This window comes from Melospiza melodia, chromosome 1 (assembly GCF_035770615.1).
Source record: "Melospiza melodia melodia isolate bMelMel2 chromosome 1, bMelMel2.pri, whole genome shotgun sequence".
Classification (NCBI taxonomy): domain Eukaryota; kingdom Metazoa; phylum Chordata; class Aves; order Passeriformes; family Passerellidae; genus Melospiza; species Melospiza melodia.
The window spans coordinates 43,634,091-43,648,385 of NC_086194.1; the positions used below are offsets into that span (position 1 = coordinate 43,634,091).

Sequence of the window (14,295 nt, forward strand, 5' to 3'; positions counted from 1 at the left end):
TTTGACAGCATCAGAGGATGAGAGCATTCTGTTAATGTCTTGATCTGTCCCAGCTCTGCAGTGTTATTTTTCAAATTTCTCCATACTCCATAGAGTAAGTGAGCATTTCCCAGTTATATACTGCACTGAATACCCCAAATACAATAACTGTAAGTTAATTTTCTTTTCTGATTGACAAATTGTGTACTGTTGCTCTATCATGGAACCTTGACTGAGTCTGGAAACAGCATTTGAGCATATTTGGTGTATTGTATCGATCAAACTGGAGAGAAAGCCAGAGAAGGCGTTCTCCATAGAAACACAAGGTTACAGTGGGAACACTGAGTCTTCTCTTGGTGATAAATGGCACTGACACTGTGATTGCTCTGCTCTTGTAGTCTCTGGAGGTGTCTCTATGCAATAAATTTTTTACTAACATGCCCCTTTACTTTCCTTTTTTAATCTGCTCAACATTTTGGCTGCCAGATTTTACGTAAGTGAAACACACTGTATCATTTTTTCCAAGAGCAGCTTTCCTAATATCTCTAAGCCCAAAATTTTATATTTGCATATGAGCACAGTAGTATCAAATCATTCAAAGCAATTGATGCTTCTAGATCAAGGTCTGTTCTCAGTTACCGGTAAGAATTCAGCAGTGATTTAGCTACACATATTTATAGTTTCTGCTTTTTAGAGTGATTCATAAAGGAATTCAACAGCCAGAGGAATGATAAGAAGGGGAGCTCATTGCTATAGAATGCTGTGGGCAGTTTATATGGGCTCTTAGAGGAATTAGAGAAATTAATGCACAAAAAATTAATCTGGGCTGCCACACCTAAAGACACCCCTCCTGATGCAAGAACTCTGTGACCTGGAGGTTGCTGGAAGCTGATGAAGGTACCAGGGGAAAGCAATGCTGTGTGCCTGCTCTGCTCTCAAGTCAGCTGTGTGTGCATCTGCTAAAAGCCCTTGCAGGAAGCAGCTCTCAGGAGACACATCCTCTGAGCGGGTACAGCTGCTCTTGTGAACTGCTTCTGGCAAAGGGTGAGACCTGCAAAGAGAGCCCCCAGAACTGTGACCTGTGGTACAGGAACACAGCAGTAACACAGCAGCACTCCTTCTGTCTGGCAGAAATGGATGAGGACAGTCTCTGCCTCCTGCCAGGGTCCTGAGGGCACTCTCTTCCCCTCCTGGGGGTTTGACACAGCTAGTGCCCTGTGACACAGCTGCTGGTCTTAGGGAGAAGGTAGGTGGGACTCAGTGAGGTCTTTCTTCACCTGCCATTCACACAGGATCTGGTTTTAAGCTCAGGCTCTGTGTTCTCAGGTCCCAGCCAGTCTGCATTGCAGCTGCATCATGGCCATGCCCAGGCTTGGCTGGGGACCCTTCTGATGGGCTGCCCCTGACCCATGAATTTGCTTCCCAGCTTGACCCCAGACCTACCCCATCACCCATGGACTTGCTGGGCCTGGTTTGCCCCCTTCCAGCCTGCCCTGCTCCCTCCATGAGGGCAGTGGGATGAGCCTTGGCTGGTGGGGCCAGCCCCTGTGGCTCAGCTACCCACCTCTTACTTGGGAACTCCCTCCCTTGCTGTGCCACAGCAGTAGCCCACTCTGGGGTGCCATGACCAAGTTGTTGACCCAGTCTGTGATCCATTGTAGGTGATGAAAAGTTGGTGTTTTGCTCCCCTCTGGTTTTTATGCACCTTTAGCTGTGGGGCACAGGCACAGCCTCCAGCTTGCCTTTTGTCAAGTGAATCTGGCACATTTGGTCCCACACATTGGGAGAAAAAGTAACAGGTCTGACAGTAATATGCTTGATCATGCAGCACCATGATCTTATAATTTAATTACATCTTTACAGAGATTTTCTTACAAGAATTTATAAGGTTGAAGATTACCATGCTAAACACAAAGGTTAAGGGTATTTATGGGCATGGCTGCTCAATAAATTTTAGTAATAATTGTAAGGTGACTCACACAAGTTTTGCCTAGAGTTTCTGGAAGTTTGTGAGTGACTTCAAACAGACAAAGACAATAAAATGGGCTGGGCTGAAACATGGCTTATGGCTCACTTATAGTCATAAGCTAGGATAATGAAGATAACTCCAGCTACCAACAGTTTGTGTATCAGCATAGGCAGTGTTCAGAGTGAGAGAAGTTAATAACACAGCAAACTCTGCAGCTGGAATCTGTTCATCTAATTTGCCTCATGAGACAGAAAATAGGTTGCAGGTTTTCTCTTCCTGCCTTCCTTCCTTGAGAATTCATTGGCAGAGGAAGCCAGTGTCAAAAAGCCCTGACAAATTATCATTTCTGTGCACAAAACACATAATTCAGGTTTCATCATCCTTTTCTGTCAACAAGTTTCAGTCTGTTGGGGAATGATCATTTCTGTGTTAGCTTCTGCCTCTGCTACAATTGAACCATGTTCAAGCTCAGGATGATAAATACATATAGCAAATAATTTAGACAAGTTGCCTCCCTGGTAAACCATCAACTTAAATTAACAAAACTTTAAAACATTTAGTATTGCATCTGCTCTGTGATTTTTGTTTTAATAAAAAATCCATTTATTCATCTCTTCAATATGTCACATTTCTGTTTCACCCTCTGTATAAATGTGATGCTCTCTCACTCAAACATTTGGAACACTTTTCCTGTCTTTTCATAGCTCCACCTCATTGGGCCTAACCTCAGAACCTTGAGTTTTTCTCAGGCTGATTAACTGATGTTTCATCTCTTTTCTTTTTCTAAGGAGTAAGTTGGAGATTTTCTCTCTAAGTAACTGCATGTTGATTCATTTGTCTGTTTACTAATTTTATTTCTATTTGGTTTTTGCATCTGTATCTTCCCCTGTGTTTTAGGTCAAAGGCATTATAAATGAATTCACAATTCTTTCCTTGCCTGCCAGAATAACTGCTTATAAAATTCTGGTTTCTAATTCCTTAGAGTTGATGAGGGACCTTTGCCCTGAAGCATACAGTTTGATATCCCAGTCTGCACCCTTTCTAATGAATGTTCCCATTATATACTTACATGTTCAATCTTCTTTTTAATCTGAGTAACATTTGACCCCTGAGATGACATGCAGGAAAAAGAATTCCACATTTTAATCACTTCCTATTTTATTCAAAAGAAAATCTATTACAAAAACCAGACTTCCTTCCTGTGTTTCAGATGTGTTGTACCTAGTTCTTCCACAGTCTTTCATTTCCCTCTGTGTCTGTCTCTTTCCAGCTCTAAACAGTTTGCATCTTTTCAGTCCTTCTTCGTATAAAAGCTTTTGTAGAACTATTCATGATCACTGGCTGTCTCATGTCTTTCCATTCCTGCAGCTGTTTTTTGTGAGATGATGATACATCTGGCTATGGGTGCTCTCAAGACACGTCCTTGATTTGTAAAACAGAAAATAATACAGCCCTCTATTATTCTCTAGGCACACGTTTTTGATCATCTGTGCATAATGGGAGCAATAGCTTCTTCTTGATGTCTTTAAAGTGACTGTATATCATCTGCACTAGAGATCCAGGCTATCCAAAACTGACAGATAATTCAATCCTAAAATAATTTTTGGAGTGTGTACAAGGCAGAAAGAAGAGATTGACACGTAGCTACTAGAAAGAGTGTCCTTTGATATATAAACAGATAAAGTCTACGCCAGACATAATTTTTCAGAATCCATTTTCTGAATACCATTCTTCAAGTCAGATGTTTGCCAATTTACAACATGAAATTCAGAGCCTGTTGGGCAAGCTTTTATTCAAAACTATCATGCTGGTTCTTCCTGTTAGCTGCATGTAGGTTTCCAACACATTCTTCTTTTAGTCTGATCAATAGATAAATAAATTGCCCTTAGAGATAGATATTTTTAAATGGAATCTTTTATAAAATAGGGTATGGGGTTTTTTTTCAGTAGATGCTAAGAAGCTAAATTATTAATTGCACCTGGAGTTTCAGGTGCTCAGCAATTGGTCCTTACTCTCCACCAGCTTTCAAATGGCATATATGCTTTCAATTATATCCTTTACATCCTGTCAGTGGCAGGATTCACATTCTCCTCTGTAGGATAAGGCACATTTCATGCACTCACATCATCTCCTCTCCTTGCTTGCTTAACTCACATGCCTCAAATCTGAGATCTTCACAGAGACAAGAGGAAAAAATATAGAATTACCTAGCAGTAATCTCCTTAAATCATATTCTGGGCTAGGTGTTTTAAGTGAGAGGAAGGGAACCTAAGGTGAGCTCTTATAAAGCTGATATTGCAATCCTTTTCCTTTCCTCCTCTCTTCTGTAAGAGAAATGTTCCTAGGGGAACATTTGGAAGGCCCTTGGAAAAGAATTACAGACCATGAGAAGATGGGGAAAAAAGGTCAGTTATTTTTATTTCTCAATTGTTGAATTATCTTGAGAATGGTAGGTACATTCAAAAAGAGAAAAGGTTTTGCATAGGTATGAAGTCACAAGAAAATACAGCAGAAGAAATTGTGCAAGAAGTTTGAGGAGTAAAGTTAAATTGCGAGAAGGGGCTACTTTCACTTGAGTGAAGAGACTCCGTACTTTCAAGGAAAAAGTTGTATGCCAAATCTGGCAGAATGCATTTGAATTTCCATGTTATCTTTCCCAAGTCTGATGAGGGGAATATTTTAAAAAGCTAATGCTAGGTGTTTAAAGGTGAATTGCTGGAATCAGGCTTAGTTTGAGAAAGACTTTTCCGTTTTCCTACAGTCTCTTATGGGGCTCTTAGCACATATAAGTCTTGTAACCCCAAGTACACTTGCAGATCTAGTCCTTGGTGTCCAGGATGCAATTTCTGTAGAGCTTGTACTTGAATAGGAGAGAGTTTTCTCAGTAATCTGACCTTGTGTGTCTCTGATTATGCCTTAAATAAGTGCTCTTGTTTAGAACCTGGACTGTACTGTAAGTATTCTCCACCTTAAGCAAACCTCTAGGGGAAGTGCTTTGGCTTAGGGCTCTTCTGAGTAAGAGATGGAAACTGTTCAGATGAGTTCTCTTAGAAGCTGGAAGAGTTGTGTGTCTGAAAAAAGGAAACTAAGGAGTAAAGGCCCTCTTCTTCCACTCTTCAGGCACTTTCTGCTGGCTAGGAGCTTAGTGGGTTTTTGGATGGGTTGCTACTTGCTTTCGAGTGTTTGAAGGCAAACTTGAGGATACAACACTATAGGAACTTGAGGCTACAATGCTAACAACGCTATAGGAAAATTAACTGGGCTAGACAGATGAGATTGTGGTGATGTAATGAGTTAAACCTTGGGTGAGCGAGTAGAGGTGAGAAAAAGCTCAGCTGGCTGCCAGGTTCACAAGCAGTGAACATCCACCTGGCCTTTCTAGCCCCACAGCTCTGTGAGGCACCCAAAACTAACCCACAGTTCATCAGTGCAGTGAAGAAGAGGCTTTCATGCTCCTTTGAGACATGTGTGAATAATTAGTTGAACTTTTTTTGTTCAGACTAAGTTAATAAGCTGCAGTATATTATGTGTTTAATAGACAAGTGAAAACACAGTGGATTTCTGTTATCTAACTCTACCATGGCTTCTTGTTGCTATGTGTGGGAAGCTCCTTCAGGAAGGATTTGGAAGGAAAAAGCCCTTCTCAACTTCATAAACCTGTAACGTGAATAGAGAATTGCCTGGGCTACAGTGTCAGGATAATTAACAATGAAACACCAGTGGTGAGGGAGCTATCAAATGGGATATCTCTGAATCAGTATCGGGACTGGTATTAATTAATGAAAGCACTAATTAAGGTTTCTATTAAACAATCTGGAAGACAAAATGAAGCACGCATTGATCAAATTTGTAGAGGCTAGGCTGAAACTACAGAATGATTGATCAAGAGATTTTAGAGCAAGAGGCAAATTTTAAATAGGGTGTGATTTTAATTTAGATAAATTTAAACAATGCACTAGAGGGTGACACTTAATAAAATGGAAGGCTGCTGATTAGAGCTCATTAACGCGAAGAACTAGGAGAGTGGGTAACAAATGGGGCCCAAATTCTAATACCATGGAGCTTTAAAAAGACAAATAGCTTTCCTGGCTGTGCAGAGAGTAAAAGGTAGGTCATTTGTAGGACAGTGGCTATAAGAATATCTATTCTGTGATTCTAGTGTGGCAATATGGGTATAAAACTTCAGCCTGTTATCCATGGGAAATTAACTCTTTGATTGTGACCTCAAGGTTGGCTATTAAAGGAATGAAGTTTCTGAAAGCAGTGCTGGACTGATAGATCTGTGTACATGGCCTCTGAGAGGCATGTGAGCACAGTGTGTTCCACTGACAGCCACCTCTCAGCCGTGTGACACCTGATCACACACCCTGCTTATGATCCATTGACTTCTGATGCATTCCTTTACTTGGCACAATGCAACGGGAGGAAACTGCTTTGGTCAGGGAAAATGCAGCAGGACGCAAGTGTAGAAGTCTCAGCCTCTGCCTATCATCTTATCAACCTGTTCCTTCCTGTTCCTGCAAAACTGAATATTTGACATTATCTTCTGACTGGGCAGGGTAAATCAGGTGAACAGGAAGAGCATATCCAAGGAAAGAAGTTTTGAGAAATGTGTGCTGGGTTTTGAGCTTTTTTTTACTGCTGGGGTCTCTCTTTTCTTAGAGTGACATCATCTAGATTGAAGCCCTGGTACAGCAGAAGAACCGTTGCAGCAAGTTGCTCCTCATGACTTTGTATTCTTGGGAAATAAGGAAGAAAAGGGGGAAGCAAACTGCTTCATGCATGCTTGGTAGAAATTTAGAAAAAAATCTGATAATACTTCAGCATCTAGGAGGAATTATGAACCAGTTATCTGGTCCAACAGTTTCAAGTAAGCTGTTGGCAACTGGACTTGTAGTATACGTAGTTATTTGATGCCTGTGTGAATGCCTCTACACAAGAGTGCTGTATTATGCTTGAGAAGCATTCTGGAAACTCAGGCAAATTTTCTTCTAATGAAAGGAAATATTTTTTGGCACTGCATCAGCAATGAATCTATATAGTTGGGAATCAGTTTACTGGTGACATTTCTTTAACTGTATCTTCTTTCTTTAAAAAGCACTTACTTTTATGCAGAATTAATGATGCCATTTGCATATCCTTAGGGTTTTTTTTTTATAGTAATAGCTTATAATTGCACAGAATCATAGAACAGCTGAGGTGGGAAGGGACTCCTTGGAGATGGTGTAGTACAATGCCACGCTCAAGCAAAGTCAGAAAGAGCAGCCTTCTCAGGACTGATTGCAAGGCTTTGAACTTGTCCAAAGTTGAAGACTCCCACAACCTTTCTAGCAGCAGGTTTCAGTGCTTCACCACAGTAACAGTGGTTTAATAAACAAATAATTATATTTAGATGGAACTTACTGCATTTCAGTTTCTGCCCATTTCTTCCAGTCCTTTCACAGGGCACTGCTGAGAAGTCAAGCTCCTCCTCCTTCATTTCAGCCTCTCAGGTATTTACGAATATTAAGAAGATCCCCCCTGAGCCTGCCCTTCTCCAGACTAAATAGTCACAGCTCTCTGTTTCTCCTCCCATAATAGATATTCCAGTCCCTTAATTATCTTCATGGCTCTTTTCTGGACATGCTCCAGTATCATCATGTCTTTTTTTGGACTCGGGAGACTGTTACTGGACATGGAACTGAAATTGAAGCATTAAAATCCCAGAAAATCTAAATTAGTGATGCATATCAGAGTTTGCATTATTCCAAATTAAAAAAAAAAAAAAAAGGAACTGGATCAAGTTTTAACTACAATTGAACTAATAAATCCTGCTCAAAAATACAGAAAATCAAATTAGTTGAAAATGTTGGACTAAAATGTTGGACAAACTTTGCTGGAGTTACTGTTACTTATCAAAGCAATGAGGTGGGAGGAGATGGAGGAAGAAGCAAAATCTTATTCTGACAGTACACAAAGCCAAAATGCAATACTTCCTTTATACATGTAGGATATGCTTCAAGCACCCAAATGCCATGGTTTCCTGGGGATAGAGGAATTTTGCAATGAAAGGCTTTGGAATGCAAACATGTCTGGCTGAGATATCAAGATAGTTAGAGAAGACAATTAAACAGCTCATAATGAGCAAGAATTACCTGCTGCTGCCTGTCCTGCTGCCAGCAGCTTGCACTGAGTAGTAGGACAAAGTCTGTGTTTGTTCACCAGCTCCTAAATGTTTTCAGGATGGGAGTATTGTGTACATAAGTAGTACCTACATCTATATAATCATACACATATACCTATTCAGACGCATACATATTTCTGTTTTCATGCAGGTTTTCCTCACTCAGTGAAAAGAGAATTATTCGCTACTCTTATAGGGGAGCTGGATGCTGTTTGTGGCTTTTAGCTGCTAGTGATATATTTTATTACTGTCATTAGAAAAGCTTATAATACAGGGCAGGGGTTGTCTAAGTGCTGTGTGGGAGATGCTCAATTCACCTTGACTGATACCACAAGAATTAGTTGAACAAATAGGTTAGTGCTGTTCTTGTTGGTACTGGATAGTTGCCAGGCCGGAGCTGAGAAGTTTAGTCTCTGTTGTTTTGAAACAGTTTGCTGTTTTCTGAGCACACAATAGATCATTATTTTAGTATAAATTCAATGCATTCCTAGGCAGAGTCAAAATGTTTAAATTTCTACCATTTTCTTTTAAACATATCATGGTGTGGGAAGTGAGGGCATTTCTTTCGTAAAAACACAGGGTACAACAAGAAACTGTTCTTTCAGGTGTCAGAACATGTTTGGAAATTTTGTCACATTATTTTGCACCAGAGAAAGGAGACTTTTTCACTACAACTCTTAAACTAAAACATTCTGACAGCTGATAGTGTTTGTTGAAAGCCTGTCTTTGCTTTTCTTGGCCTGTTATTGCTTTTCTTAAACAGGGTGGAGGGCAGAAGAACATTTGTGATATGTACCCACTGACTTACTCTTGACAGTGCAAATATTTCCTAGTTAAGAAACCTTTCTCTCTGTTTCAATAAAGACTTTAGGTGCTAATCAAGGAAATGCAGAATTCTGATATTTGCCAAGGTATGGCTCAACCAGGTGATGTTGTCCACACTTCTGAGGCTCCACCCATCTGGATTACTGCAGATGTCTCCCTTTGTGTTCCCTAAGCACCCATGTGGAGCACAAAAGGGGTAAGTGTACAAGTGCCTGTTGAAACACTGTTCTTAGGCCAATCTGAAACAAGCCTATGATCCTCTGTTCCTCTGAAAGAGCTTAGTCATGCACTTGAGAACTTTGCAAAGAAGCAACTTCAGCCTGGTATGATTTTGCAGGGAATGGCATAAACATAACACTGTGATTTTAGGTAAAAGTCTGAGGTTATACAAAACAAATATGTCCTAATATATGTCATTTTAAAGGAATCACTACTGCAAAGTGGAGCTCAGTGTTTTTCCCTGCTTGACTCTTTTATGCCTGTGGCTTGTGTTTTTCCTTTTTCTATTCTTGTCCTTCTGTTTGTGGGGATCCTGGCTTTGCAGAGCAATTAAAATTCCCATGCTACGATGTGTCACTGATCTTTGTAACATCCTCCTGGCTTCACAGTAACGAGTGCACTTGGCAATTTACAGTGCTGACAACTCCAGTTTTCTTCCTCTGCTGCTCAGGTGGTCAGAATCACACAAGTGCCAACAAATTTTAAAAAGCACAACAAGAACAGTGATTCTGACTCAGCAGGGCTTTGTACCAAAGTGAGGGCAGGAGAGGTATTGTGCCGAGAGCCCAAAATTGGCTGGCATTTCTGGATAGGAAGTGAAACAGGAAGATCACCTTGTAAGCAGGCTTGGTGCCATCCAAACAGATGGGCTGAAATATAAGCAGCCAAACAGTCATTTAGGAACACAAAAAGGATTTGTTGAAGGCACATTTCCAAGCATGAAATGTCAGAATGTTTGCCTCTGTCAAGCATCAAACCTGAAGGGAGGGATATGTGCAAGTAGTGTGGGATGAGTTAACACTGAAAACAAACATGTAAATCTGTCCTGGATTCTTTCCTGGATGCATAGAAAGCTTTTTTGTAGATATGAGACCTGAAAAGGAGGAGTCCTGCAAAGCAGTATTATTTCCCTACCATATGGATTACTTTCCACAAAGTGTGCTGACAAGGTAAAGAAATTATTTCTTTTGTCTCCCACAAATGTTGATGTGCAGGAGGCACATAACATTCTCTGGCTGGTTAGTCTTTAGCAGCTGTATTTAATAGCTTCAGGATAAATTCTGTAGCACTATCCAAGATGTAAATAATACAATCATAGAATGGCCTGGGTAGGGACTGACCTTAAAATAATTTATTATGCACAGAGAAATACCTTAGGAAAGACTTAAAAAACTTGGAGTTGTAGTGAGGACTGAATTGCTTTACTGTAGTAAGAACCCAGCTCTGTGACTTCTCTGCATAAAAGGTCAACAGCAACAACAGAGGGAGGAAGACATCCACCCAAACTTCCATAACTCTGAAACTCAAGAACTTAGGATGATAATTGATGGAAATGCGCTTTGCTGTTTTTCCATCCACTACAAAAGCCAGACAAATACTTGTCTGCTGATCGAAAGTGAAAAGTAGAGAAGGGGTCATAAAGACAAATGTAATGACTTGAAAGGAAATGAGTTTGCAGGTAAGATTCAAGGCAAAGCCCCTGGTTGCAAGTTAAGCTTTATCTGAGCTCGTGCTGTTATGCTCTGTAACTAGTGCCTTGCAGTTCCAGTTTAGAAAGCAGGGAATGAACAAAAGCATTAATCTGACTGAAATCCACATAACAGGATTGTGTGTGAAACAAAAGTGAAACCAGACAGTGCAGTCAGTGAAATACAGCTTGAGGAGGAGGGGTGAATGTGCTGGAAACAGCAGTTTTCTATCCTCTTTACTGCAGCTGAACAAGCTTTAAGAGGCATCAGGCATTAGGGGGACTAGGAGAAATGAGGAGCTGGTTACTGTTATTTGATTTTGCAGCAGAATGTTCTTACCAGAAGTAGAGCTATTTGAGCAGGCTGCCAGGGAAATGATTTGCATTTGGTAGAACTGCCCCTCAGTTCTTGCAGCTCACACTGCCCTTGTGGCACTTTAACACTAGTCATTTGTTGGAGGCTCTGCATTTGATGTTTTGATTTTCACCAGTTGCTCTGCAGAAAAGGATTGTGCAACAGTCGAGGACTACGAGTCTTTGGGAAGAGGAGGAAAGCATGCATTCAGAACTCCAAACAGGGAAGCAGTAAGAGAAGTTGCCTAAATTATGGATAATCTGCTGCATAAATCTGTCTTCTCCTGTTTCATAAAGCTTCCTATCCATGCATTTTGGAAACTTATATCGACAGTGAAAGCCAAGAGGATTCAAGAAAAGGTAAAAGCAAATTAAAAAAAGCACTACTTCAGTTGTAACCCTGGGGGTGATCTAGCCATATCTTAAAGGGGAGGATCACAAGTTTAGCTGCTCTGCTTTCTAAATGTCAGTATCTGCGAGTAATGGTTCTATTTAGGATTTTATGAGAGCACTGTGAATTTGAAAAAAAATTTCTCTGAGAACAAATAATTTTTGATTCTGAGGAAACTGCTGGAGACTTTAAGTATTGAGACCGTGAAGCTTTAAGTAGTCATTACCTGCCTCTTGAAGATCACAGAAGCCCATCTTTCACTGCTGTCATGAGCTGTTTTCAGTGTAATTCCAGTTCATCTTGAACCACTCATCTCCATACTAGCTGTGTAAAAAAAAATTGTTAAACTTCCTTATACTTAACATAGTCTTGAATCTGCTTGTTATGATAAGGGGGGTATATTTGAAAAAATGAATTTCTAAATAGGTATATAAAATAAATAAAAAAATAATCCAGACTTTCCCTCTTTTAACTCTTTTCTAAGCCATAAGCTTTATGCTCTGCTGCTCTCTGTTCTGTAAAGGCTTTATCTTTTGCAAGAGATTTTCATTCTTCTAAAATCAGGTGTAGGCACTGGTCAGTATTTTGGCCCTTTGTCATGTAAATCTGTGTTAAATAAAAGGTTGCAGTCTTGGCAGTAGGGCTTGTAACCTGAATTCTTAAATGTTTTGGTAGATCATGATTTCTTAACTTAAATGCAACATGAATATCCTTAAGAGAACTGAATTGTAATCTGAAGCTGCTGCTGTTTCACAAGGAAATGGAAGCTGTTTTGCATGGGCGGGGGGAGAAGGGGTGAGTCTGGAATGAGGCCGTCTCTGATGAGTTGCTGCTCCTTTTCATCCAATATGTGCTGGATATTAAGCTGTGTGATGAGCATTCAGAAGAATAAGAGCTATAACAAGAACTGAAATTCTACATTCCTTTGAAACAGTTAAACTTCTTTGTTTTCTGTGTGCTAAATTATGCTGAATAGCATACTTCTCCAAATCAGAGGTCATCAGGCAAAGAAAGACACATTCCTTTGCCATGATATAGTTTGGAAATAAAAAGTGCCAGGGCTGTAACTGGCAGGGGGTGGGTGGGAGGGAAATCTCCTTTTCCTGTTTTGGTACAGTAATGTTCATTATTTTCTTTCTTGCTCCTAATGTTTTTACAATGGCTAACAGCTCAAGCACTACATGCTTAAAGAAACATCGTGTTCATTCTCCTTGGGTTTGTCAGATGTTGGCAGGGCTGATACTCACCACATAGTAACACTTGCTGCTTTGACTCTACAAACACAGAGTGCAGTTTTGCTCTGGAAGCTGCCCTGCATGGTGTTGAAAATAAGCTCTTTATTTCTGAGGATCACAGTCTTTTATTTAGCAGGGTAAGTCCTTGGGATGGTTTGCTTAACACTGACTGAATGTCTTTTAAAAAACGTTACCAGTAGATAAATGCATTTTTCTTTGAGGGTTTTTGTTGTTTTCTCACTATTCACTGTTTCCTGATCTCAGTGGGCATTAAATTTGGGTTCCAGAGAGCTTAGCACATTCTAACTGTGCTATTGTCATGTTCTGTTCTGATAGATTTTGTCTCATGCACACAGTGGTGCTTGTCCAGTCACAGAGGCAAAAATCACAAGCAAAGGATGCATGCAGGGCTAGTTGGCTAATAACTTTTGAATTGTTCAAGATTTATCCCGACGGCTGAACTTCAGAGGATGCACAGGCCAGATGTAACTTAAACATTCATTGGTGGAGTTGAATGAGAGAATTAGAGATTGAATTAGAGAACAACCTGTAACTTGTTGTTAAATTTAATCATTCTGCCTGCATAAGGATGTGAATATCCTTAGTGCAATATACTTCTGTCACTGCTGCTTCCACTGCTGGAAGAAATCCATTTAATCAAAACAAGCATTGATGTGGTTATTAGCATGTTAGTCCTGAGACAAAAAGCTTTATCAATATAAAATGAACTGAATGTGGTGCTACTATTCATTCTCTTTACATTGCTTGATATTGTGCACTGAATGTAATGAGGCTTGTTGAAGAACTGCTGTTCACTGTGGTGTTCCAGAAAAGCTATGCATCCTAGGAGACTTGTTCTCTGATCAAACATTTTAAATGAAATACAACATTAAAATAAGTGTAATGGCTACAATCTGAGGTTAGCTTTGCATGCTCACTTTAATGAGTTTCAATTTCCTCTGGAAACTGACAACTAAAAAATCCTGTTTACCAGTTGCTTGGAAACTGATCATCAGTAAAAGCATTAGACATCAAATATCTCAGTAAAAACTAAAGCTGGGAAATAAATGTGTATTGTTCAGAAACTATAGATTCTGGAAATTACCAAGGCTTTTCATAAAGCCCAAGACATAAACAGATGATAAGAAGGACGTGTTATAGATAAGAACATCCAGACTTATACTAAGAAGGATAAACTTGCTTGCTTCAATTATTAAACCATTCAATATGGTTTAAGAAGACTATTTCAAAACCGGCAGTGTATTAAATGTTTCTTTTCTTGGATCAACTTCTGGAATCATTCCTGACTGACCACACAAGGCCCAGGAGCATGGACTTCAGGGAGTATGAGTATGATCCAATAATGGAATTATTTATGATCTTTGAGATTCTTCTCTTAGTTTTAATTCAAACTTGAATGTTTTAAAGCAAAGAAATCTAAAAGCTTTTTAACAAGCCTTATAGAAACAGTATGCAAATGTGTTTTGTGGCTGCATGGTAAGAGTTTGAGAGCAAGTGACATTTTAACAGCACAGTTGAGTTTAGGAGGTAATTCTGGTTAAATGAGGCTTTTATCTAGACCTCTGTAGCTTTTACTTAGGAGAATATGTATTTTTTTAAGAGCAATTCTTATCTAATTCTATACATTGAATTTTTCCATTAAAATGATTATGATTAAGTTCTTGGAAGGTG

The 14,295-nt window shown here is 39.7% G+C and overlaps 1 protein-coding gene across 3 annotated transcripts in view; it reads left to right on the forward strand.

Annotated features, from left to right (window-relative positions):
* Window positions 1–10,838: 10,838 nt before the first annotated feature.
* Window positions 10,839–14,295, forward strand: part of ATP2C1 (ATPase secretory pathway Ca2+ transporting 1) — a 61,836-nt gene continuing 58,379 nt past the window's right edge. For all 3 annotated transcript variants that reach the window (XM_063155740.1, XM_063155699.1, XM_063155688.1), the window contains exon 1: window positions 10,839–11,337. Coding sequence is in view for 1 of the 3 variants with exons in the window: in XM_063155688.1 (XP_063011758.1) it covers window positions 11,230–11,337 (108 nt within the window). In the remaining 2 variants the exon portion in view is untranslated. The remainder of the gene's footprint in view (window positions 11,338–14,295) is intronic.